This window comes from Protopterus annectens, chromosome 14.part0, assembly GCF_019279795.1.
Source record: "Protopterus annectens isolate FY-2018-M chromosome 14.part0, PAN1.0, whole genome shotgun sequence".
In the NCBI taxonomy this organism is placed as follows: domain Eukaryota; kingdom Metazoa; phylum Chordata; order Ceratodontiformes; family Protopteridae; genus Protopterus; species Protopterus annectens.
The window spans coordinates 667,944,605-667,970,758 of NC_056748.1; the positions used below are offsets into that span (position 1 = coordinate 667,944,605).

General features: G+C 39.7%; 1 protein-coding gene across 1 annotated transcript in view; it reads left to right on the plus strand.

Moving 5' to 3' along the window:
* The window catches only part of ASAH2 (N-acylsphingosine amidohydrolase 2), a 426,905-nt gene that overhangs the window by 223,993 nt on the left and 176,758 nt on the right, over window positions 1–26,154 (plus strand). Inside the window, exons 11-12 of the mRNA XM_044056416.1 lie at window positions 287–402; window positions 20,652–20,746. Of these exons, the coding sequence (XP_043912351.1) occupies window positions 287–402; window positions 20,652–20,746 (211 nt within the window). The remainder of the gene's footprint in view (window positions 1–286; window positions 403–20,651; window positions 20,747–26,154) is intronic.

Genomic DNA, 26,154 nt, shown 5'->3' on the forward strand with positions numbered 1-26,154 from the left:
TAACAGTACATCTTTTAGGAAATATTTTTCTGAAAGTTAATCAACAGAAAAACGATAAAACTAAAGGTGGTTATTTGCTGTTCTATGACAAAAAATTTGAATTTATTTCCAAGCACCAGTCATTCATTACTTGTTTTCAAAACAGTTACTGTTGAATAGTTTCTTTTAAGTAAGAGTCTCAGTGGATTCCATTTCCTGGATTAATCTGCTTTGTTGCCAGAAATTACACTTTGCAGCTGAAACACATTTAAATGAGTGCATCTGAAAAATGTTTTAATCTATGCAGGCTCCACTGATGGGGACCCCTTTTGGGATGAAATTCGAGATATGCTGGTTGGTCCACCCTCCAATGAGACAGCAGACTGTCAAAAACCTAAACCCATTCTATTCTGCACAGGAGAGGTATGTACACTGTTATTTTTACTGTTAATCTAAAATATAAGGATACAAGTAACATTGTAAAAAACATAAATGGATTAACATGAGGTTCATTTGTTCGTAGTTTTGATTGTAGGGTACTATTTACTAATGATTAATGTCTGAATTTTTGTACTCTCCATGATCGTGTATCACTCTGTATATCCATTTACCTACTAGCTAAACAGGAATTAGTGAAAGTTGGCATCTGGATGGTCATAACCTACCGCAAAAGCTTCACATCTGCAATGCTGAGAAATGAAAAACTACACACTGGCTGAGGGAGCAGAGGAGCTGTAAATAGCAAGATAACTCAAGAAAACTCTTAAGAACATAGCAGGAAAGTAGGTCTCAGAAAACAAAGAATAAAAGGTCAGCAGAAGCTTGTTAACAGGCATACAAAAATAAATTAACAAAAGGACCAGCATATGGGACTGAAAAGCAAACATCCTCTCAACTGCCCAGAATTTTGCAGGATGTCCAGATTTTTGTCTCAAATTTTTGTTTTTTCATAAAATTTTTGGTTTTCTGTTAGATTGAAGTCACTAAATAATGTGAAGCATTTGAGTTTCATACTTCATACCATTACAAAAATGCTTGCTAATACAAAACATTTTATTCTATCAAATTTATATTCAAATATTATCCAAATTTTTGGGTGTAAGCACCACTGATCCTGGGAACTATTGCCCTGTTAGCCTGATGAGCCTAGTCTGCAAGGCCATGGAACATATCATCATGGAACTCATAAAGAAAGACATTGGTAACCTCCAAACTCTGGACCCCACCCAGTTCAGGTTTGTGAAAGGCAGATCATGCCTTCTGAACCTGGTCAACTTCTTTGAGGCAGTCACCAAAGTCGTAGATAAGGGTAAGATGGTTCACACAGCCTATCTTGACCTCGTCAAGGTTTTAGACACCATCCCCCATTCTGAAATTATAGCTAAACTCACTAAACTAGGTATAAATCCCTACGTCAAAAGATGGGTTGCCAACTAGCTCACTGACAAGAACCCACACTGAAAGTTGCAGACTCCAAATCTGACTTCAAATCAGTGACAAGTGGAGTACCACATGATTCAGTCCTGGGACCTCTCCTGTTTAGTATCTACTTCTTTGAAGTACAGGCTAACACAGAAGGCCTCTGGCTAATAAAGTTCGCAGATGACTGCAAACTAGGAGCCATAGTTGAGTCCCCAAATGATGTGGACACCCTACAGAAAGGCCTCACTGAGACAGATGCCTGGGGTAAGAGGCATGGCCTCAAGCTCAATGCCAAAAAGTGCATTGTTATCCCCTTTGGTAAAAACTCATGAACTACCATATAAATGGCAGTCTACTTAATGCCAAATGTGTGATAATAGACTTTGGGACCCAGGTGGGCAGTAGTCTCTCCTTTGATAATCACATCGCCACAGTAGCCAGGGAATCCTTCTATGTGGCACACCTCATCACAAAAGGGTTCTTATCCAGGAAAAAAGAGGTGATTGTTCCCCTCTACTCGGCACTCAGACCCATTGTAAAGCCCCTTTTGGGATGTACCTCACAAGACATCTGTAACAGGTGGAAAGGCCACAAAAGTACCTCACAAAGAGGATTACTGGCCTCAAACAGATGTCCTACACTGACTGTCTCAAAAAACCCCAGCTTTACTCTGTAGCATATCACCTACTCCGAGGAGATCTCTGCCTAACATATAAAGCTATGTTAAACCCAGAGCTGTTGGACGTGCTACACCTAAAGAAATCCCAGTCCCTCTGAGCTACACACTCTAGGGACCTAAACCTTGTCACCACAATAAACAGAACATGCTGAAGGGATAGATTCCTGTCCCAAATACTTCCTATACTCTGTAACAAGCTACCCATGTATGTCAAGCAAAGCTCCTCATTAGCACTCTTCAAGAAAAATCTTGATGAGTGGATGGGAAATAGGAAATACACCCCAGGGATCACTTCTGTAGCTCTGCTTGATAGGGGTACAGGAAATTAACTTTCTTGGGTGGAATAATCCAGAGAACCTTGTTGGCTATGGGCCGATAGCCTAGTACCTTCCTATGAACCTATGTCTTCCTATTATTTTTCTCTTCTTCCAGAAGTCTTGCACTAGGAGGTTCAGAGGTATGATGGGGAATCATGGGATAGCCATACAAATATTACATAGGAAGGGCCTCATAAATATATATTTGCTCCCAAAGAAAATTTTCAATAATGCAAACATGAGTGGCTAGCATATATGCAACACATCAGTGTACAAAACATTAATTTAGTTATAATGCATAATGATGGCGCTCTAATGGCATGTTGGTGAAGTGAACAGAGGGGATGAGGAAGTGATGGGTAGGTATGGTGTTAAGGAGAGGAATGCAGAAGGTCAGATGATTGTGGATTTTACCTCCACCTTAAATGTATCTGTCACTCCCACCGCAGTCCTCACCACTGTCACACTACCCTTGTACATATCCTGTACCACTCTTACGTACTTCTCTTCCACTCCTGACTTCCTCATACAATACCACAACTCCTCTCTAGGCACTCTGTCATATACTTTCTTTAAGTCCACAAAGACATAATGCAACTCCTTCTGATCTTCTCTGTATTTCTCCAACACACTCAGAGCAAACATTGCATCTGTAGTGCTCTTTCCTGGCATGAAACCATACTGCTGATCACTAATCATCACTTCCCTTCTTAACCTAGCTACCACTACTCTTTCCCATAACTTCAGGCTGTGACTGATCAATTTTATTCCTCTGTAGTTTCTGCAGCTCTGCACATCACCCTTACTCTTAAAAATAGGTACCAAAACACTTTTTCTCCACTCCTCAGGCATCTTCTGACTTTCCAAAATTTCATTAAACATTCTAGTTAAAAATTCCACTGCCATTTCTCCTAAGCACCTCCATGCTTCCACTGGTATGTCATCTGGGCCAACAGCCTTTCCATTCTTCATCCTCTTCATATCTGTCCTTACTTCCTCCTTGCTAATCTATTTCACTTCCTGATTCACTATATCCACATCATCCAACCTTCTCTCTCTCTCATTCTCTTCATTCATCAGCCCCTCAAAGTACTCTTTCCATCTACTCAACACACTCTCCTCACTTGTGAGTTCATTTCCCTCACTATCCTTTATCACCTTTACCTGCTGCACATCTTTCCCAGCTCTGTCCCTCTGTCTAGCCAATCAGTACAGGTCCTTTTCTCCCTCTTTAGTGTCCAATCTCTCATACAACTCTCCATATGCCTTGTCCTTAGCCTTCGCCACCTCTCTCTTTGCCATGCGCCTCATTTCCTTATACTCATGTCTACTTTCTTCATCTCTTTGACAATCTCATTTCTTCTTCACCAGCCTCTTCCTCTGTATACTCTCCTGTACTTCCTCATTCCACCACCTGGTCTCCTTGTCCTCCTTTCTCTGTCCAGATGTCACACCAAGCACCTTTCTAGCAGTCTCCCTTACTAGCTCTGCTGTAGTTACCCAGCTATTCGGTAACTCTTCACTGCCTCCCAGTGTCTGTCTTAACTCTTCCCTGAACTCCACCTCACAATCACCCTTTTTTAACTTCCACCATTTAATCCTTGGCACTGCTTTCACACTCCTCCTCTTTTTCTTGATCACCAACTTCATCCTATAGAACACCATTCTATGCTGCTTAACTACACTTTCCCCTGTCACCATTTGACAGTCTCCAATCTCCTTCAAACTGGCCCTCCTACATAGGATATAATCCACCTGTGTGCATCTTCCTCCAGTTTTGTGCATCACCCTATGCTCCTCCCTCTTCTTAAAATATGTATTCACCACAGCCATGTCCATCCTTTAAGCAAAATCTACAATCATCTGACCTTCTGCATTCCTCTCCTTAACACCATACCTACCCATCACTTCCTCATCCCCTCTGTTCACTTCACCAACATGCCCATTGAAGTCTGCTCCAATCACTAGTCTCTCACCCTTGGGTACACTCACCACCACTTCAACTCACTTCAAAATTTTTCTTTCTCATCCATTGCACACCCAACTTGTGGAGCATATGCACTAATAACGTTCATCATTACACCATCAATTTCAAGCTTCATAAACATCACTCTATCAGACACTCTATTCACCTCCAAAGCACTCTTGGCATTCTGTTCCTTTAGGATAACCCCTACCCCATTTCTCCTGCCATCCACACCATAATAGAACAATTTGAACCTACCTCCTATACACCTGGCCTTACTTCCCTTCCATCTGGTCTATTGCACGCACAATATATCAACCTTCCTTCTCTCCATCATATCAGCTAGCTCTCTCCCTATACCAGTCATACTGCCAACATTCAAAGTTCCTACACTCACTACTACACTCCTAACCTTCCTCCTCTCTTCCTGCCTTCGGGCATGCCTTCCCCAAGTACTCTTATAACTTAAATATATCTACACAGATCAGCCATAAGGAAAGGTTTTAATATATTTAATAAATAATAGAACAAGACAATACGAAATATATATTCACAGTGACATTAGCGTTCAAAACCACAGGAAATATTTAAAACAACATTGCAGAACAGTCTTAAATAAATAAAGAAAAATATCTAAACTAAGCTTCACTATATTTCTGCCTGAATCTAAGAGGATTATTATAATCTAAGAACTTACCAATAGAGCAAGGCAGATGTGGTGAATGGATCTTCTAGTTGTTGTCCGGTCAAAGACAGAGTGCAGAATGCTCTGTCTCATTAAGATAGTTCTCAAATTAATACCTAAAATGTTACTTCTGGGATAGCTTGCAGAATAACTTCATTTCTTGTCATCTTACTTCTAGTCCCCAGGCCAGAACAACCATTGATGGTAGCTGCTTGCATTTCGCATCTACCTGTAAAAATATACAGACAAGGGTTTCTCTTCAGATCTCTGGCAGATGCTGGAAGTCATAAAACAGTTGCATTCCTTCATGCTTTCAAAACTAGTAAATAGTTCACCCTAAAGACAATACAGAAAGTTTCCTACTACAGACATTGTGTCTCTTTCTGCATTGAAAACTGAAATATATCATCTTTTATAGCCTAGCCATAAAGTAGTTTAATTTCAGGTATTTTTCTAAAATTTACTAGACTGAGGTTAACCTTCTGTATCCCAGTTTCCACTGTTAAAATATATACATTTAAACAGTTACAATAGTGTATGTACATTTCTGTTCTTTTCCAATAGGGTACACTTTGGTTACATTTCAAACAGCACTTTGCAAATAGCTTTTCAACACACATGTCTGTACAAACAGTTTGATATACACATGGCGTATAGTTGTAATACATTTGTAACACAAGCATCCTATATAATTAATTTCGATATTCACCAATGACATATAATTTATAACATTCCAGCTAGCTGGGCTGGCCATATCTCCTTTCATCACACTTATTTCCCCCTTCAAAGACTCAAGCTAGTTTTTCAAGTGACCCTTGAGAAACGTAGCTTGAGAAGAATTACCCTATCTGGGAATAAATTACCCATTCCCTGTCTTTAGAGACCATCTGTGTTAGAATTGCTAACCCCACTGCAGTGCTCCACTGTCATATATGCCTGCAACCCCAGACTCCACCTTAGTTGCTTGGAATTTTGGAGGCTGGCTCAATATAACCATGTTAAGGGATTGTGATCTGTAACTACAGTGAATTTCCGTCCATACAGATAAGGCTGAAGTTTCTGCAGTGCCCACACTATGGCTAGACATTCCTTTTCTACAGCTACAATAGCATTCCTCCCTGGGTTGGAGCCTGTGGCTGAGATATACCACTGGGTGTTCTTCTCTCTCTGAGGAAACCTGGCAGTACAGCCCCACCCCATAGTTTGAAGCATCCAGCTGCAGAACAAATTATTTGCTTTAATCTGTACTGGCTAACACAGGGGGTCCTCTCAAAGCTCCTTTAAGCCTCTGGAATGCCTGCTCACATGCTGGGGTCCACACTACCATATCTGGCATGTTTCTTCTAGTCAGGACTGTGAGGGGAGCAGCTGTGGTACTATAACTGGGGACAATCTTTCTGTAGTACCCTGCTTCCCCTAAGAATGCCCTGCTTTTTGGTAACAGGATTCAGGCCATGCCTGAATGGATTCCACTTTGGCAGGTTCTAGATGGATCTTACCACTTTATCTCCCAGGTAGGAGACCTCTGCCATACCCACCTGACACTTGTTCAGCTTAATGGTTAACCCTGCCTTCTGTAGTCTGCCCAGCACCTCCCTGACATGTTGAAGGTGCTCTTGTCAGGAATGGCTGCAGATAGCAATATCATCCAGGTAAGCAAGGGAAAAATCTCCTACTTCTGCTAGGATACGATCTACTAGCCTCTGGAAAGTCACTGGGCATTTTCTGTCATAAGGGGCATCTTTGTGAACTCATACAGGCCGAAAGGTGTCACAAAGGCTGACCTCTCTCTAGTGTTGGGAGTCAAGGGCACGTGCCAGTAGCCTTAGGCAAGATCAATAGTGATAAGATACTTGGCTCCACCCAGATGCTGTAGGGTTTCATCTGTCCTAGGCATGGGGTAATCATCTGACTCTGTGTGACTATTTAATTTTGTGTAGTCCACACAGAACCTGGGTGCTGCCACCCTTCTTTGGTACCAGCACCACTGGGGAGGCCCATAGACTGCTGGACTTCTGGATTTACCACCCAGTTCCAACATTTTCTGTATCTTCTCCCTCAGAGTCTGACTCTCTCAGGCACCCTATAAGGGGCATGCTTGATAGGGCTTTGGGGTCCTGTATCCACATGGTACTGCACCAGGTGGGTAAACCCTGGTTTCCCAGTGAACATGCCCCCAAACTCCTATAACACTGCTCAAATTTCTCAGATGTGGGTTGGGGATAGCTGCTTGGGGTATTGTTACCCCTTCCACTGAGGTGTCAGTTTAAGCCTAACTGTGGATATCAGTCACCAGATCCCCCTCAGACTCCTCCTGCCATCTACTGCAGATATTCAGCACAAGGGCCTCTCTATCATGGTAAGGTTTCATCATGTTAACACAGTGCAGTTTGTACCCCTGCCTAGCAGTTCTACCGTGTAGTTAACATCACTGACCTTCCTTACCACTTTGAAGGGTCTCTCCCAAGCTGATTGCAGCTTAATGTCTGACAGGAATGAGAACCATAACCTGCTGCCCCACAGCATACTCTCTCTACCTCAAGCATTCCTGTCATACCAGACCTTTTTTTGCTGTTGAGCTTCTGCCAGGTTCTCCTGGGCCAAACCCATAAGTTCCCTGAGCCTTGTTCTGAGGTTTAGGACATATGCCACAACAGACTCCTTGTGGGACTCACACTCACCCTCCCACTCATCAAGAATCAAATTTAGAGGTCCCCTCACCCTATGCCCATGCAGCAACTCAAAGGGTGAAAAACGTGTAGATTCCTGGGGCACCTTTCTGTAAGCAAACAACAGATAGGGCAAATATCTGTGCCACTCCCACTTAAACTGATCTTCAAATGCCCATAGCATGGTCTTAGTGTAGAGTTTAACCTCTCCATAAAAACATTAGTCTGGGGATGGGAGGAGGTGGTCTTTAGGTGCTTCACTCCATAGTGGTTCAACAGACAAGCCAGCAGGTATGACATGAAATTGGCAACTCTGTCAGTATTTCATTTGGAAAACCTACCCTGCTGAAAATTTCTAACAAAGCATTTGCCACCTTTTTTGCCTCAATGGACAACAGAGCTATGCCCACAGGGTATCTGGTAACATAATCTACTACCACTAGGATATACTTTTTTCCCTGTGTAATGTGGGGTACTCAGATGCCCCACAATATCCATAGCTACCCTCTGAAATGCCTCCTCAATCTCAGGCAAAGGCTTCAAAGGAGCTTTCACCTTGTCTCCTGCCTTGCCTACCTTTTGGCACTGCTCACAGGTCTTGCAGTACTCTGTTACATCCATGGAAATCCCAGGTCAATAAAAGTTCTGCATAATATGTCTCTTTGTACACTTTATGCCCATATGACCTGCAAAAGGAATGTCACAGGCTATGGCTAGAAGTGCCAGACAGTAGGCTCTAAACACTACCAACTACTGTATTCTCTCACCATCTAGTCCTCCCTCATGGGTCCACTCTCTATACAGTAACCCTTTGTCCCAGTATACAGATTCCCCCTTTCCTTGAGAATCAGGTGCTTCCCTGGCTACCTCCCTCAAGCCTTGTAATGTAGGGTCTGAGAGGTGAGGATGTCTCAGTTCTCTTTGTAATCCTTCCAGCTCCCATTCCACAGGAAGTCTGGTATCCACTGACAGTGGGGCCTGTCAGCCTGGGTACTACTACTCACCTCTGCCCTTGCAATCACTCTGTCCAGGAGAACATCGGTATCCGCAAGCAGTTTTGGCTCACCTTCTGTCTCACTGCTACAGGGTAGCTTCCTCCTGGCTTCATGTGTGGTCGGTCTGGGTCCCTTCCAGGCTACCAGACCCACATGCTTGTCTCCAAGCCTGACTGCATGTAACTGCATGCACACAAGATACTGCATTATCAGAATCATTCCCTCTCAGGACATCTGCAGGGATATCCTCAAACACACCTACTTGCATGCTTCCTTTTCCACCCTCCTAGTCAAGGTGAACCCTAGCCAGAGGTATTTGGAATGGGGCCCCTCCTAAAGCTCTGACTGGATTAGACTGCACAAGCAAGTAGTGCTCCTCTTTAACCATTGCAGGCTTCACAATGGTTAGGTCAGAGGCTCTCTCTCTCTTAGCAGTAGCCTGTTTTCCATCTACTAAGATAGGATATAACCTCTTGTGGTAGTTTGGTGCCCTTGTTGTTTACAGACAAGTTATCACTGTCATTCTGTCATTCCCACTTACTTGCTCCCCTATCTTTTGTTCTCCACTTTGCCTCTGTGGACATTTGTATGCTACGTGGCTCCAATGGTGACATTTAACCCTTGATCCCTGGCCATGTACCTGACCTAGTGGCTTCCCCTGTTACTGGTGGACTCTGTTAGGACAGTTTAGGCTGCCCACTGTGTGTTCCCCTAGACCCATGTGCAGCAGTGGGTATTGCTTTCCTGTGCAGTGATGCCCTGCTTGTTAGGTATAGATCTCTCCTTTTTCCCAGCTCACATGCAGTATTGCATTCCCTATCTGCCAACTAGATTCTCATGTCCTCAGGCAAAGTGCTAAGGGCTTGTTCCTTCACCAAAAGGTCTGCCAGCCCTTCAAAAGTGGTGACCTGACACCCACTCTCCCACCTATGAAAATAAGTTCTTAACTCAGCAATATATTCAAACACACTTTCATTTGCCTTGCATATATACTCACGGAGCTTTTTCCTGTAAGCTTCAGGTGTTAACTTAAAACACTCTAATAAACAATTTTTAACAGTATTATAACTTAAGCAATCAGTATCAGACAATTTAGAAATAACAGTTACAGCTTTACTATGGAGTAAGGGGGTCAGGAAACATACTCTGAGACCTTGCTCAACATTATACTGTTTACATACCCCTTCAAACATGCAAATAAAACTATCAAAGTTATCACCCTCTGTAAATTGTGCAAGAAATTTACTGACCTTTATTGCTTCTAAGGTTGTTATTCCCTTCCCCATTACCTCCATGACCCTGGTGAGGAGTCAGCATACCCTTTTCATGTTGCTTATGCCTCTCATTTTCTTCAGCTTCCAGATGTCTTTCTCTCTGCTGATTCTGCTTCAACCTCCAAGCACCAATGTGTCTCTGCTGATTCTAATTCCAAACATTTGGCCTCCAGTTTGTCTCATAAACTCCAGATGGATTTTTAAGTCCTCTGAGGCAAAGTTGAACTGTCCATTTTCAGAGAGTTGTACATCCCCAAGGCTAGTCTGGTTACCTTTGTGGTTGCTGGTCTGTGATGCAGCTGTAGTTAAGGCTGCAAACATTTCTGCTTTAGTCGCTTTGGCGTGCCCCAGACTTTTGGCTTGGCACATCTCAGCCAAATGGTTCCTTGTCAGCTTGTCATAATCCTCTGCTTACATCCATCTTGCTCTCCCTGACTAAGCTAACAAAAAATAAATAAAACTATTGTGATATGAAACTCTGTCTACTGCATGACTGCTTGAGAGTACAAACACCCTCTTTAGTGACCACTGTTTACAGGCTACAGGAGTTCAATATCCACACCACTAAATAGCAGTATGTGATCCCACCACTGCCAACCAATATGTGACAACCCACCACTGGACTAGGAATAGAGGAGCCTCAATCCTCACCACTGACACCAATAGGGAATGTACACTGCGAGGATGCAAAGTACACAGACAGTATTTCCAGATCCAGCTGTCTGCATCAAGTGCAATTTCCCTTAAGAGCACACAGAAACCACAGTCAGTCTGGGGCTGGTTTCTCACTCTTTCTCAATAAGAATAATAAGACACTCTACTGGCACAGCTATAGAGCTGAGATCTCAGCTGAGTCACCAAGCTAAGACCTCTATCACCCTCTCTGTCCAACCAGTGCTGTGTTCCTGCCCAAGTAGCTGACATACACACACACTCTTTAAGGTCTGATTTACACACACACACACACACACACACACACACACACACACACACACACACACACACACACACACACACACACACGAGAAAGGCTGGCACAGGTTTACTACCCATGCTCCCTTCTGCCCAGAATGTAAGGTAGTTACCACTGTCACTAGTCTACTCTTTATCAGCTGCCTTAATGCCCTTAACAAAGGGTGTCCAATCTTACTGTGTAATATTAATACCAATACAAATGGCAGTTTGGCCAAGAGCAAGGCTATTAGGAGTGGCCCACAGTCACAAAATAAATATGCAAGTACTCTCAGAACTTAAATATCTCTACACAGATCAGACACAATGAAAGGTTCAAATGTATTTAATAATAAATAATAAAAGAACAAGACAATACTAAATGTATGTTCAGTGTGACATCAGAGTTCAAAACCACAGGAAATATTTAAAACAACATTGCAGGACAGTCTCAAATAAAGCAAAATATCTAAACTAAGCTTCACTGTATTCGTGACTGAATCAAAGAGAATTACTATAATCTAAGAACTTACTAATAGAGCAAGGTAGATGTGGTGAATGGATCTTCTAATTGTTGTCAGGTCCAAGACAGAATGCAGAATGCTCTGTTTCACTAAGAGACTTTTCAAATTAATATCAAAAATATTATTCCTGGGATAGCTTGCAGAATGACATCATTTCTTTTATAGGACTTCTAGTCCCCAGGTCAAAACAACCATTTATAGCATCTGGTAGCATTTAGCATCTAGCTTTAAAAATATGCAGACAAGGGCTTCTCAGATCTCTGGAAGATACTGGAAGTCATAAAACAATTGCATTAATTCATGTTTACAAAACTAGTAATTAGTTCACCTTAAAGACAATACGGAAAGTTTCCTAGTACAGACATTGTGTTTCTTGCTGCATTGAAAAGTGAAAGATACAATCTTTTATGGCCATAAAGTAATTTAATTTCAGGTATTTTTGTAAAATTTACTAGACCGAGGTTAACCTTCTATATCCCAATTTCCACTGTTAAAATTTGGACAGCACAGTGATGACACAGTAGCATTGTTGCCACACAGAAAGAGGTTATCCGGTTTGATTCTCTGCTGGAGTGCCTTCTGTGCAGAGTCTGCATGTCTTCCCTGTGTGCTTGTGGGTTTCCTCCAGGTGCTGTTGTTTCCACCCATGTTTCAAAGCTATACATCTGGAGCATTTCTCCCCAGGCCTCCACTGAAAATTGGCTTCGCTCCAAGTCAGACTTTCCCGGTAAAGAAATGTTAAATACATAAATAAAATAACTAAAATAAATATATCTAAATAGTTATAATAGTGCACGTAAATTTCTGTCCTTTTCCAATAGGGCACACTGTGGTTACATTTCAAACAGCACGTTGCAAATAGCTTTTCAACACACATCTGTACAAGCAGTTTGATATACACGTCATACAGTTCTAATACATTTGTAACGCAAGCATCCTATATAAATCATTTTGATATTCACCAATGACATATAATTATTTACAAAATTCCAGCTAGCTAGGCTGGCAGTATCTCCTTTCACCGCTGTTACAATGTTTATTCCATGTTTAATCTCTCCTTTTTCCTTTGGTTATGCCCCCCCCCCATGCTGCCTTCAGATGGTGTCTTCTCCTGGTTTCCCCTGCTTAGCTGGACCTTATCCTTCATGTAGGCTTGGTCCCATCTTCCTTCCTTCCTTTGGAATTGAATTTACCTCCTTGTCTGCAATGTGATTGCCTTTTGACATGGGTCATTCACCTTGTCCTATTTTCCTCTGTTCTGTTATTTGCTTTCCTTCCCACATTCATTTTCTCTTATTGTCTCCTATCTGTTGTTTGCATCTTTTTTTCTCTTGCCTCTCCTATAGTCACTACTAGTTTCCTCTACAGCTGACATTTTGTAACAGCTTCACATATTCCATTTCACTCTGCTCAAACACAATGCTGTTGAACCAAAGACTGGTGTTGCCATAATTATTTCTGTTTCCATTAAAGTACCACAATAGTTTTGCCCACTGCTCTCCTGATAAAGCTTACAATTATATAAAAATACTAGTACTATAAAAGATGGGCTATCTTAAGAAATTCCATATAATAAAAATCACCATAACTACTCCTATTTCTTTATAATTGCATGTTTCTCTCCTAATGTTGAACATAAAATGTCAACGTGTAAAATAATTTGCCTTTATGTACAGCCATTCCAGTATTGCTGTAGCACAATATAAGGTGTCTTTCAACTGTTCAGGTTTTGCAGAATGTCCAAATTTTGAGTCTTTTTTTTATCTGTTCCTCATACAATTTGTGGTGTTCTGGTAAATCATTGAGGATTGACACTCCTTAATGGCAGACATTTGAATTTCAGACTTTAAATTATTTGGAAAATGCATACTAACACATAAACTTTTATTCTAATAACTTTCTAAGTTTATAAGATTAATATTTAAAACATGTCCCTATTTTTGGGCCTTTGTCATGCCATTCTTTTTGGCTTTGTCCAGACTTTTTGTGCTAAGAAGTTGAGAGTTATGCAATAGAATAGAAACTACTTCATACCTTTGAATAGTGCTCAGTCTTCCTACATCTCAATTACACTTTTCATCCTGATTTACCTCATTTCGTCCTGTCACTTCCATCATCTTAATTTCTCAGTTCTTTTGTCTTGTAGCTGTGACCCAAACCTGAAAACCCTGGAATTTACTAAGTACATCTGCTCTTTTTCTACTACATTTTCTTGTTTCTTCTCTCTTGCCTTCATGAATGATCAGGCTGCTCAGTTTACAATGGTTATATTAGCTCCCTCATTTTTGTCATTTCCCATTTTCACTTTTGTTCCCTCCACCTTTGACATGGGCAACCTGTCTGTGGTTCAGTACCAGGTGATTGAATGAATTGTGGCTTCAGATGTAATGTCTCCCATTTCCCAGTATGATGATCTTCTGCTTCCCACATCTTTGTCACTGTTTCGGCTGTGATTGCTATCCGACTCTCCCATTCTGCTTAATTTTTGTTTTGACCAGCTTCTTGTTCTTCTCTCTGTATCTTTTTATGTATTCCCTTCATACTTCTGTTTTCTGTGATTGTTCCTCCATTTCTTTAGTTTGCCATATTCTATAACTTAGTTTGCCATAGTCTATGACTTGCCCCTCACACTTGTTGACATTACTTTGAACACCTTAGTTGACTTCCTCTGTAGTTCATTTTCCCATAAGTTCACCTACATCAGACGTTGTCTGCAACTCTTCTATTTCTTACCTCCTTTCTGGCTCATTTCAAGTATGTCTCATTTCATTTCTAGTGTGATGTTTGAATTTTTCTCTGTTTATTACTCTCTGCAATCTCCATAACAATAGCTTGCACTTCTCCATCTGTGTAGGACCTATAGCTAGTTCCCTTCCATCCTATGGTTTAGATGCTGGGTAGTTAATCCACAAATAAATGTCCATGACCTTTCAGTCACCCAACAAGTTAAGTCATCCTTTTTCTCAGTATGTGCAATGAATTGGAATAATGCTCCACCTATTTTACAAGCATACGATTAAAGGGCATCACTTAAAGTGTTCTGCATTATCTCATAATTTCTTTATTTTTTTCAGTTTATATTTGTGTCTGTATGCTCATGTGTGTTGGCTTTCTGCCTCTTGCTCCTCCCCTTCTAATAGCTCTCTGTGGTCTTTTTCTATAATCAGTTCTTGTAATCTGATTAAGTGTGTGACACCCGTACACTGGCCCAACAATCAAGGAGCCTCAATCCTCACCACTAACACCAGTGAAGGGCATCCATATTGGGAAAGGATAATAAATACACACACAGTAAAGTACCATTTCCTTAAGAGCACACAGAGATCACAGTCAGTCTGGGGATAGTTACTCCCATTCTCTCCAGGTCCCCAGTAAAACTCCCCACTGGCACAGATATAGGGTCCAGATCTCAGGCTAGTGGGCAAGCTAAATCCTCCAGCACCCTGTCTGTCCAACCATTGCTTCCTGTCCCTACCCAAGTAGCTGACACACAAACACACATTGAGATATTGTTTATACAACCACACAGACATGCCTGGGGAAGGCTGCCATGGGTTCTCAGCTGTGCCCCTTTTCTGTCCAGTCTAAAAGGTAATACCATCTGCCACCACCCACTAATATTTATCAGCTATTCAAAGGCCCTTAAAAGGGTGTCCAATTACTGCACAATATTATCCAAATGGTAAGCGTGACCTAGCAGTCGAGACTTAATTTGGAGTGACTTGGTACAGCATCACTATATACATGCAATGTATTCTTAGAGCTTAAATGATCTCTACACAAACCAGCCGCAGCTGATAGGTTTAAAAATATTTAATAATAAATAATAAAAACACAAGGCAATGCTACTTACTATACAGTGCTAGTCAAGAGTTCAGAGATCACAGAAAAATACTTAAAATAATACGGTAGAAAAGTTCTGATATCACAGAAAACAAACTAGTCTAATCTTCCTATTTCCTAGCTATATCTAAGAGAAAACACAGTTCTAAATAATTTACATATAGAGCAAAGCAGTGCTGGTGATGTTGGATGTTCTTAAGACAAAATGCTCAGAGCTCTCTTATTCTCTCTCTTTAAATTGATAACACAGAGCTGCTTCACATGACATCATTCTTCACACTACTCTGGTGTTCCCAGGCTAACAGAAACTACATTTACATTCTTTACACTGGGTCAGAAACCTGAGCAATAAAGGACACTTATACATGCAAATTCTAGCCATTAACTCTGATCTTAAAACAATAGGCAGGATGCCTCTCTCTAGACATATCGGCTCCGAATTTTAACATCAAAGACAGTCATGAAATGCTCGACTTAGCTTTCTTACAGCTGAGTGCACTGTTACATTTTTGCAGTTTAGTATCCAATGCAGTCTTTTCACATTTAAGAGAACAAGCCTGTGGCTTACATTAATATTTACAAATGACAGAATTATCTACAGAATTCTATCTGGCTAGGCTGGCAGCCTTTACCTATCTTCACAAAGTGACCTCTTGTTTCTAGCAAATCCAGTTTTGTCTCTGGAATTGCTCTGATACCCCCATTACCCTTATTTTGTTTCTTCTAGACCTGTTTTTCTAATGTAGTTTTTCTGTTTGCCACTGTAGCTTTATTCTGTCAGCTTTTATTGTGTTCCTGGAACTTTGATATTAGTGCTGCTCTCTCCTATTCAAAGTCCTAGATTATTTATTTCAGCTTATTCATATCTCTCTTTTGGTTGCCTATTTGTTGCCATCCTTGGTCTATATGACCAGTGACTGCAGTCACATTTTGGAACAGTTTACAAAGCTGTTCTACATGTGGAGCTGATTTAAACTCTGCCAGCTCTTGCTGCATTTTCTCCTTGTCCCCCGTCCTGTGATTTGTCTCAACCATTGTGCTTGAGCTCTTTGGTGGTCTCCAAAGCTATATGAAGTTTGAATAAAAAAAAATATATGTGGTTCTGTAGCTAAGGAGAAAAGCAAAGGGGATGTGTCATTCATGGTTGTCCCTGTTATCATTTTGAATGACTTGAGGGATACATTTATTGATTTTGATATAAGTAGTTTAGTAGTATTATTAAAAGGTGAGGGGAAACCAAATGTCTTCAATATTCTAAAAATACAGCAATTTAATTGAGCCTAAAACTTTTTCCTCTGTGTAAAATTATAATTGCCAATTTTAATTAATATTAGGATAATTAATTGCTGTATTAATTCTTTTTATATTATCTTGTACTTGCCTTTTTAGAGCAAGTCCTGTTTGATCTTTGTCAACTAATGAAGGAAGTATAAATTTTAATCCATTATAGACATAAAATGCTGTAATCTACATTTGGGAGTGATGCAGAATGATAAGCAGAGAAGGTTGATGGATCTTTATTCTTTTAAAATTGATTAAATTAAACCCTTTGGGAATGGCTTACTGCAATGTGGAATCCTTATCTCAGAAGGCTTCCATACTATAGCAAGCCTTTCTGATTCAGTTACTGCTCTCCTGGCTTCCTCTCATGGGGGCCTTTGCATGCAGAGTAACCTTACTGGGGAAGTTGCATGTCAGTGCAGTAGTCCAAAGGACTAAAAAAATAAAAAAAATGAAAATACACCATTTCATAATCTATCAAAAGTACATACACATAGAAAAGAGGTAGAAAGAAGCAACAATATTCACACTATTTCAAGTAATATGTAAATATATAACATACTTATAGTACTTGCAGGGTGTTGTACTCTTACCAGTGTGATTAATTATATGTAAGACTTTTAGTTACAGAAAGTCTACAGCAACTTATATACAGTGTCATGAATGCAATTACATGCAATTTCTTCTAGCAAATGTTCCTTCAGTTTAGACTTGAAGCCATCCAGTGTTGTTAACTGACAATATTAGTGACCTAGATTTGGGTAATTGATAATTCAGGGAATAATATTGCCAAAGCTGTAGTTTTTGCAGAAAACTGTGTTTGTTTAGGGATTAATGGAAGGCAACACCACAATAATACTGAGATGCCATTAGCCCCTCACCTGCACATGAACACACACACACACCACAAAACAGAAGCACAGCATGTAATTACGCAGAACAAACAAGGGATGCACTCCTACTTCGAACTATGAGGGCTAGTAATTTTCCCTCACAAAACAGCATGCCTAGTGGCCTAGACCATAGTAGTGACTACCAAGAAGGTGTGCCACTACTAAAAAGAAAAAGCAGACTTAACCCCACCCTCAACAACCAGCTTAGTAATTTTGCCAAAGTTTGCAAGGCAGAAATCAGAACAACCCTCAACAACAAACCCCAAAGGAAGTAGGTTAACCTCATTATTAAAGAAAAAGCACTCCGCACATTCAGTCCCCTAACATGAAAATAATGAAGGCAGAAAAGGTGCAGGAATTTGTGGCCGTGAGCCACAGAATGTACTGCAACAAAATGCAGGAAGTTCTGTCCAAAGACAACAGCTACTGTAAGATCCCCAAGGAGCAAGTACTATCTTGTTTTCACAAAATTGACCTAGTATTGTGGAACTCCACTACAAAGGCAAAATCTTTGATGAAGAATATGACTTCATGATGGTGGAAGTACCTGAAGTCTGCAAACTATTTGGGATCCTCAAGATACACAAAAACCCAACTGCCCCCCTCCCTAGACACATAGTGTCTTTTAAAAGAACAAAAGCTAAGTACATCTCAGAGCTGCTAGACTTCTATCTCAACCCCATTGTGTGCAGACATCTGAGTTCTATCTCGGACTCTTGGGAATTCCTTAATGGGGTTTCTGTGTTCCAATAAACACACAAACAGAACTTTAAAAATGGGTACAAGTAACCATGGATGTTGTGGCCCTCTAGTCAAGCATCCCCCACAAAGAAGGTATTCAGTTTGTAGAAAAATACCTAACAGTTCATAGGAAAATGGACCCAGAAAGAGCACTGACATTTAGTATTCTACTAAAACTAGTGCTTGAAACCAACTTTTCTGCCTTTGAAGGTATCATTTACAGACAACTTAAAGGAGTGGCCATGGGGGTTAAATGATGCCACCGCAATATGCCAATTTAATGTTGGGAACAAGACACCTAAAGAAACTAACTAACCAAACTAAGGGAGCACACACACAAATGCTATATAGATGACCCAAGAGCTGAACTCCTTCATAACTCACATATATACAGACCAGCAGACTTCTGATGATTTACAATCTCTGACAAAATCTCTGACAAGGGACACAAAGTCCACTTCCTAGACATCACGCTTACCAGGAAGAAAGCGTGCACTCCTTTAGCTCTAGTATCTTTAGAAAAGCTACGTTCAGAAATAATTTTCTAGACTACAGCAGCCAGCAAGAAAAACATTGTGAAAGACCAATTCGTCAGACTTAGCCATATTACCAGCGAGGGCTCCACATTTGAAAAAGAATGTGAATTCTTGAGCAACCTCTTCTTAGAAAAACACTACCCTCTCCAACTGGTAACCAGCTGTTACCAGCAAGTTGCTAAGGACAAGCTCACATGCCACCTTCCTATTCTCAAGTATGGGTTCAGCAACCACCCTGAGGTTAACACTTCTAACACTACTAGGTTTCCATTACCCATTTCATTGGATGCAGCATCCATCAAGAAGTCCATCACAGACAATTGGGGAATCATCTGTAGCAATTTGGAGCTCATCAGAGCATTTGGAAAGGAATCGGCGTTCTGTTGCAAGGAAACCAAACTAATAAAAGGGCTATTACAATGTAATTATCCTCCCTCTATGGACCTGGTTCCATTCCCCTTTTCCCATCCTTGTGGCTGCTGCTGCTGTTGCAAATATATTCTTGCAGTAAACAACTTCAAAATACACACCAAAAATACTCCCATTGTGTTTCATGTTAAAAACGATTGCAACAGCACCAGTGTAGTCTGCCTAAGAACATGCTCCCACTGTAATGTGTTTTACATTGGCAAAATAACACGCAAGTTCAGTGATAGAATTAAAGAGCACTTTCAAGTGATTCCCTGCAGTGACCACACCAACGCGACTACAAAACACCACTCCCTTTGGTAACCCAAATTCTAGCTTTAAGTTTCATGTCCTTGAACAGGTATCCACATATAGTGGTGATACAAATACCTTGCTCAAAGTATGACAACTCAGCTGGTAGATAGCCCTGAAAGCAGACATACCTCCAGGGCTAAATGGCAATCTCAACATAAAATGCATACTGAGATTGGACAGGTAATTGGGTACACCTTCCTCTTACACACACACTCCACCCACCTCACATGCCCACCCCCAGTGCTAGTATATTTTTCAGTTGTGAATGGAATGACTTTAGATTTCTGATGAAGCTCGACCTAAAGAGAATAAATGAATGAAAGCACTTAAATCTTAAATTACTGGCTCTGCACCGTTCTTTCAAGTGATCCTCCAGGATCATGTCAAATGTCAGTTGTTTAAGAATGTATTTGTCTGGGCAGTTGATTCCTTGTTGCTCGTATGCTTGTCAGCTAGAAGTAAAAACTGAAAGATTTTCTTTTCCAGTACCTGTTCTTTTTGTGTGTTTGAGCTAGACTGAAGTGTTAGCCCATATGCTCTCCCTCCGAAATGTCTCTGGCTCCCAATAATCTCGGCCAAATGATTCAAGGAATCACTCAACCAAGTTATTTTTTACTGCCAGACTCCCCCAAAACAAAGTCAAATCAAAACAAGTACAGGCATAAAACACATGGAATAATTATAAAATGATGCTTTCTCTATGTGTGAATTTTTTGGTGTTGGATTAAAGGGAAGTAAGCATTTTTTGAAAAGCAAAATGACATTTGGGTGGAGTTATCTTTTAACATGTCAGTCTGCACTTAAACCATTAATAAATGCAGTTTTCTTTGACTTTAATTACTATGAATGCTTTTATCTCTGCTTAGCTGTAACAGTTAATGAAGCTTTGTTTGTTGTTGATAGCGAATAGTTAACTGTTAGAAAATGCACAGTCTGGTATTTTTCTATTTGAGCAGTTGCTGAACTGTATATTCCTAAATAGATAGCAACATGTTTTCTTTCTATTCATGTATTAGTGCCCCAGTATTCCCCAAATCAAATATTTTGATGATAACTTTGCTGTTTTTTTCATTGTAGATAAATTCTAATAGAACATGTGAATAAGGAACAAGTTTGCAAGTTTTGGAGAAACTGGCTAATCCACATGCTTTATTAACTCTGTCATTTTTGCAGTTGTCAAAGCCTGTCCCCTGGCACCCAGATATAGTTGATGTTCAAATCATCACTATTGGAAATCTTGCAATCGTGGCAGTTCCTGGAGAATTTACGTAGGTGCTTTGAAAGCTTTTTAGTCATCTAATAATATCTCAATAAATCTCACTGAATGGAAATGATTTCCAAGTTGGCATACTGTTGCATGTGAAATATTAAATTTTGGATTACCTTAGTTATTCAGGCAAATAAAAAATACACACATACTGACTAACAGATGACCTATGATTTGCTGAAGCTGGATAATTATGGTAACGCACCATTGAAGTTGCTCTAACTTTTACTATTTTGCCTTAATTTGTGCAGGTGTCCAAAGCAGAACTGAACCGCTCTCATTAGCTGCATTTTTATGACACCCTAACTGTCACTATACTTTTGGTTTAATTAATTGATGCAGTTGTGTTATGCTAATCCTATTAAAAGTACATGATGCTCAGACGGTTGGTGATTTTATCTTTTCAGATTACATTTAATGATTTTACACTGCGTAATTTTCTTTAAAAAAAAAAAAATTTATGAGAGCTATGTATAATGGCCTTGTTTTTTTTACATTATAGTATATGAGTAGTAATCTACATAAACAGGTATATTTGATATGTATGATGTTTTATGTGCTGTTGAATGCTTGTATATATATATATATATATATATATATATATATATATATATATATACACACACACACACACACACACACACACACACACATACACACAGGTTTAATACACACAGTTGTTCACACACACACACACATAATCTTGTTTTAATATATAGTTATGTTATGGTATATATAAAGTAGCATAATTTTTAGAAAGTACTGAATTTATAGTGAACATGAAGTGTCAAAATGGAAAAAATGTTTTATTACATTCAAGACCTATGCACCTCTAACACTTTAAGGCATTAATGGAACCACCATGTGACTTGAACAGAATGTATTTCAGTATTTTGAGGTTTATATGGAGTTGTATTGTTCTGAGGAAGTCTTATTGATGAAAGCGCTTAACCGAATGGTTTTTATCTGTTTTTACAATAAAGTCTATATTTGGTCTATGTCGGAGTGCTGGTGCTATATTGGGTGAAGTTCATACTATACACTCATCAGGGTATTGCTCTTGAAGATCCATCCAGTTTTGTTGACATATACTTGTTTTTTTTCCGTTATAGAATGGGCAGTCTCTGGGTTATGAACCAGTCCCTCCAGCATGTTTGGCATGTATGATGTTGAGGTTGGAGCATGTGGTGTTGAATGCTTATATATATATATATATATATATATATATATATATATATATATATACACACACACACACACACACACACACACACACACACACACACACACACACACACACACACACACACACATATAAGACATCCTCTTAATCTCAAACAGGTGGAACTGTTGCACATCCACAAAACAAATATCAGAAATATCTGATATAAGGATGTAAGCCTCATATATGACAAATATATATTTCCTCTATTATTTACTAAGCCCAGCCAACCATTATAATTTGTATTAATAACCCAGGTGCAATATTTGTTCTTCATCTGCTACTGCTATGCGCTTGTTCACCCATAATGTGGTACATGGTTCATGTGCAATACTATTCCGTCAACCTTGCTGCTAGATGTGTGTATCTTAACAAGGGTGTGTTTCTAGGAATATATGTAACTATATACTTAAGTGTAGAATTGATTTATAAGATGGTGGTAGTAGTATTATATGTTTTAAATTATGTCTTTCTATGTACATGATTTCTTTTTTGCCTGTCCCATGATTACCTGATTGCATGGAATCTGATTTAATCTACACTTGTGTAGTTCTATATGACTATAAAGTTACTTTTTGGCTTTTTACTTTTGAAGAGTACATATTGTAATGGCAAATATGTCTGTCAAACATTACCCTTTCTCTAAAACAGGCTCCCCATCCATGTGAAGGAATGTTCAGTTCTAACCCTGTGCAAAAGTAACTTGGATGAATGGATGGGAACTTAGAAGTTTATCCTCGTCTTGGCACCTATGTCCCTAATGTAATGGACAGAGGCAGCCTGTGAATGCTTGATTTGTGCAAGCATATATCATAACTTTAAAATTTCTTGAGGTGTTGACATATGTCAGCAGTATTTTGTTAAATTTGGAGTAAGCTTGGCTAGGCTAGCAACCACCTGTGAACCAGCTTAATACTTTAAAGCTTGATGGGCATAACAAATAAGCAGCCTTGAAAATTACTAAGGCTGGAAGTCTCCATTCTGAGCAATAGTCAAATGTAGTTCTGCTTGCTCTGTTAGATTAGAAAACATCATGTAATGCATAGATGATACATATGATACCCCTTTTAAAACAGAGAAGTATATGGAGAATACAAAAAGGTCAAGATGACTTAAAAATTGCAGTCAGGGCACATGTGGCTAAAAGACTGAAAACGGAATCAAAACAAAAACAAAGCAAACAGAAAATTTAATCTACAGAAGAAGCTTAGGATTACCAAGTACAGCTAGACTTCTGACATGGGGAAAATGAGAGGTTCTTGGTTTCTTACTCTAAATGCAAAAACACATGCTGTGTAGTTGGTCCAGATGCTGAGTGAGACTCAAAAATTGCTTCTTCTTTTGTGTTTTCTTTTTCTTTAGGACAAGCTGCTGTAAACAATACATGATTCAGGCTGTGCCATAAAATGACTGCTTGACAGATGAAAGCAAATGTTGCCAAATATATACTGCTGAGAAAATGTTACAAGCTCTCTCAGTTCAATACTGTAATTTCTACCTGATAGTGACATATCTATTTAAGTGGAACACCTGACATATACCAATACCATAATGTAATAAAATGATTCCATCTATCTATAACCCCCTTTTTCCCATTTTTGCACATGGCATTAGGGTATCCCATCAACAGTGATCATCATCTTGAGCCAAAGTTCACACCACCAGTTGGCTAGCCCTGTTGTGGTTGCTGTTTCATAACACTCACATGCCGTCACACCTATAGCCAATTTAGACTGTCCAGTCCACTGCATGCCTTTGGACACTGAGTGTTCAACAGCCAAATCAATGTGATGTGCTGCAGCAAATTCACAGGGGAGCATGAAACCGGCTGTGGAGCTGTGATGCAGGTTTTTAAAGACCAGGGTAACCTGGACATATAAGGAACAGATCTATATCACCATATCGAAAAGTAAAAATGTCGATTGGCACAATAGCGAAAGTGCCGAAATGTCGAGGGTCCATTTTTGAGATCGCTGTATAGTGAAGATTGGGATATTTGCCCTTTCCTCACTGTAGTGCGATCTCGAAGTTGGAATATATATTTAGTGGGGAGCGCAGCCTCCCACAATAACGAGTTTGAATTTCGGCATGTTCGCTCTTGTGAGCGTTCAGCATTTTACTTATTCGATACGGTGATAAAGACGCTAAGGAACAGAGGGCTAGTGGCAGGAATGCTTTTCTTCTCTCCTCAGTAACTTCCATCCACTCGAACTATTGTAATACAGGACTGAATAGGTAACCTCACCTCAGATTTTCACAACAAAAGTGTCTGGTAATTGTACTTTACCCATCACTCACCTTCTCTAATACTTATAGTATTACTATGAAATTGTTTTCCTAACTTAAACTGTGTTACCATATCTTACATCTTCTTTAAAAATACCTTTCCTCTCCTTTGTCTACATTCTTCAGTCAATGTGCAAATAATACAATCCCCAGAAAATAAAATTTACAGATTTGTTTTGCTTTCAGACATTAAAACACATCACTACAAGCTATTACAAATTCTAATTGCTTTCCATTACCAGTCCAGCTACTTTTATTCTCAGTACCTTGATAGTCAAAATTTTGCAACGTGTTTTCTGCCCTCACTAAAAAGACTGCTATTCTCATAGAAGCAGTCAGAATGATCCCATTACTTTTGCCAGTCGCAAGCTCAAACAGCTTTCTCCAGATTAGGGATAGTGCTGTGGAACAATATCATAAACTACATGAAAAATAATCAGTCTTTACCGCCTCTGAATATGCACTAAATTAACATTTACATAATGAAGCTTAAGTGCATCTCCTTTCACAATGGAGGCTAACTGATGATGCAGTTCTTTAAACACATGGAATACTTTATTCATCATGCTGTCGTAAAAGCTTTATATCATATGAAAGGATTGTAAATATTGTATAAACTGTTTGTAGAACTTCCTGTCTAAATTTGTTGTACATCTTAATGTACTGTAGAAAAGAATGTGTTTTATACATGCTTTTCCACCCATTAGATCATATCACTTATAATTTTGTGTAGTGGTACCACTGGCATTGCTTGCTTGTATTGCTCTTTTGTTTTACACCATCATTTTTTGAATTTGTACCACTAAAGGTAGTCAGGCTGTGACTGAAAATGGTCAGTAGACCAGCTCACTTATCTGATTAACAAATGAAAAGAAGTAAAACTATATTATTTATATACAAGAGTAGAACAGCATGATGCTTGTTGATGGAAATATGCTTTATCTGCATTCATAAATGGAGCCACATGATGTTCTTGGATAGAAATATGCATTATTTACATACATGAATGGAACCACTCAATGATCGTGGCTCTGCATTATTTGCATACATAAGTGAAACTGTGCGGATGTCATGGATGGACCATTGCATCAGAGATTAAGCTGCTCATAGTAATGCCCATCCTAACTGGAAGCACCTTCCATAGACCAGATGATTACATCTTGAGAATATGACAGATCTCCCTATCTGTTATGATAAGTTTCCTTCTGGATGTTGCAGTGGGAAATGCAAATGGCTGTTTTAGACATGGCAATACATCTGAAGGATTGTCACACCACATCGACCTTTCAGTGTGCCTGGGTTGGTTGATAAAAACCTACTTTACACACACACAAAAATGTGTGCCTGTGTGTCCTTGGAAAGTATAATGCCAATTGAAAGAGGCACTAGAACATTAACTGCCTATGGTACAATCACAAACATTAATATCCAACATACTTTAAGTTCACCTGATACATCTACCATATTGGGGACCTCTGCCATGCATAAACGGGGTCACTTAGTGGATACCTGGTAGATGCGTGTCACAGATGATAAGAGACAAATACTGACAGACACATACTGATGCATATAGCAAAGAAAAGTAAATTATATTATACTCAATAATTTTTACTGGATACCATCTACAACAATGACTGAAGACAAACATCAGTAAACAGTATAAGGAGACTCCGTCTTCCCCACATCCAGTCAGAGAAGGTTTTGGAGTGGATGTTTGGACAGCTGAAACATTTCTGTTGACTGGATCCCTCAGGTAGCTACTGCTGCACAACCTATTCTAATGTGTCACATATTGGATAGTATGCTATTGCTTCACAGATGCCAGAAAGGACCATGATCTGATATGCAGCCAGGTCAAACAAGATCATCCACAGCAGGGCAATATGATAAAGAAAGTCAAT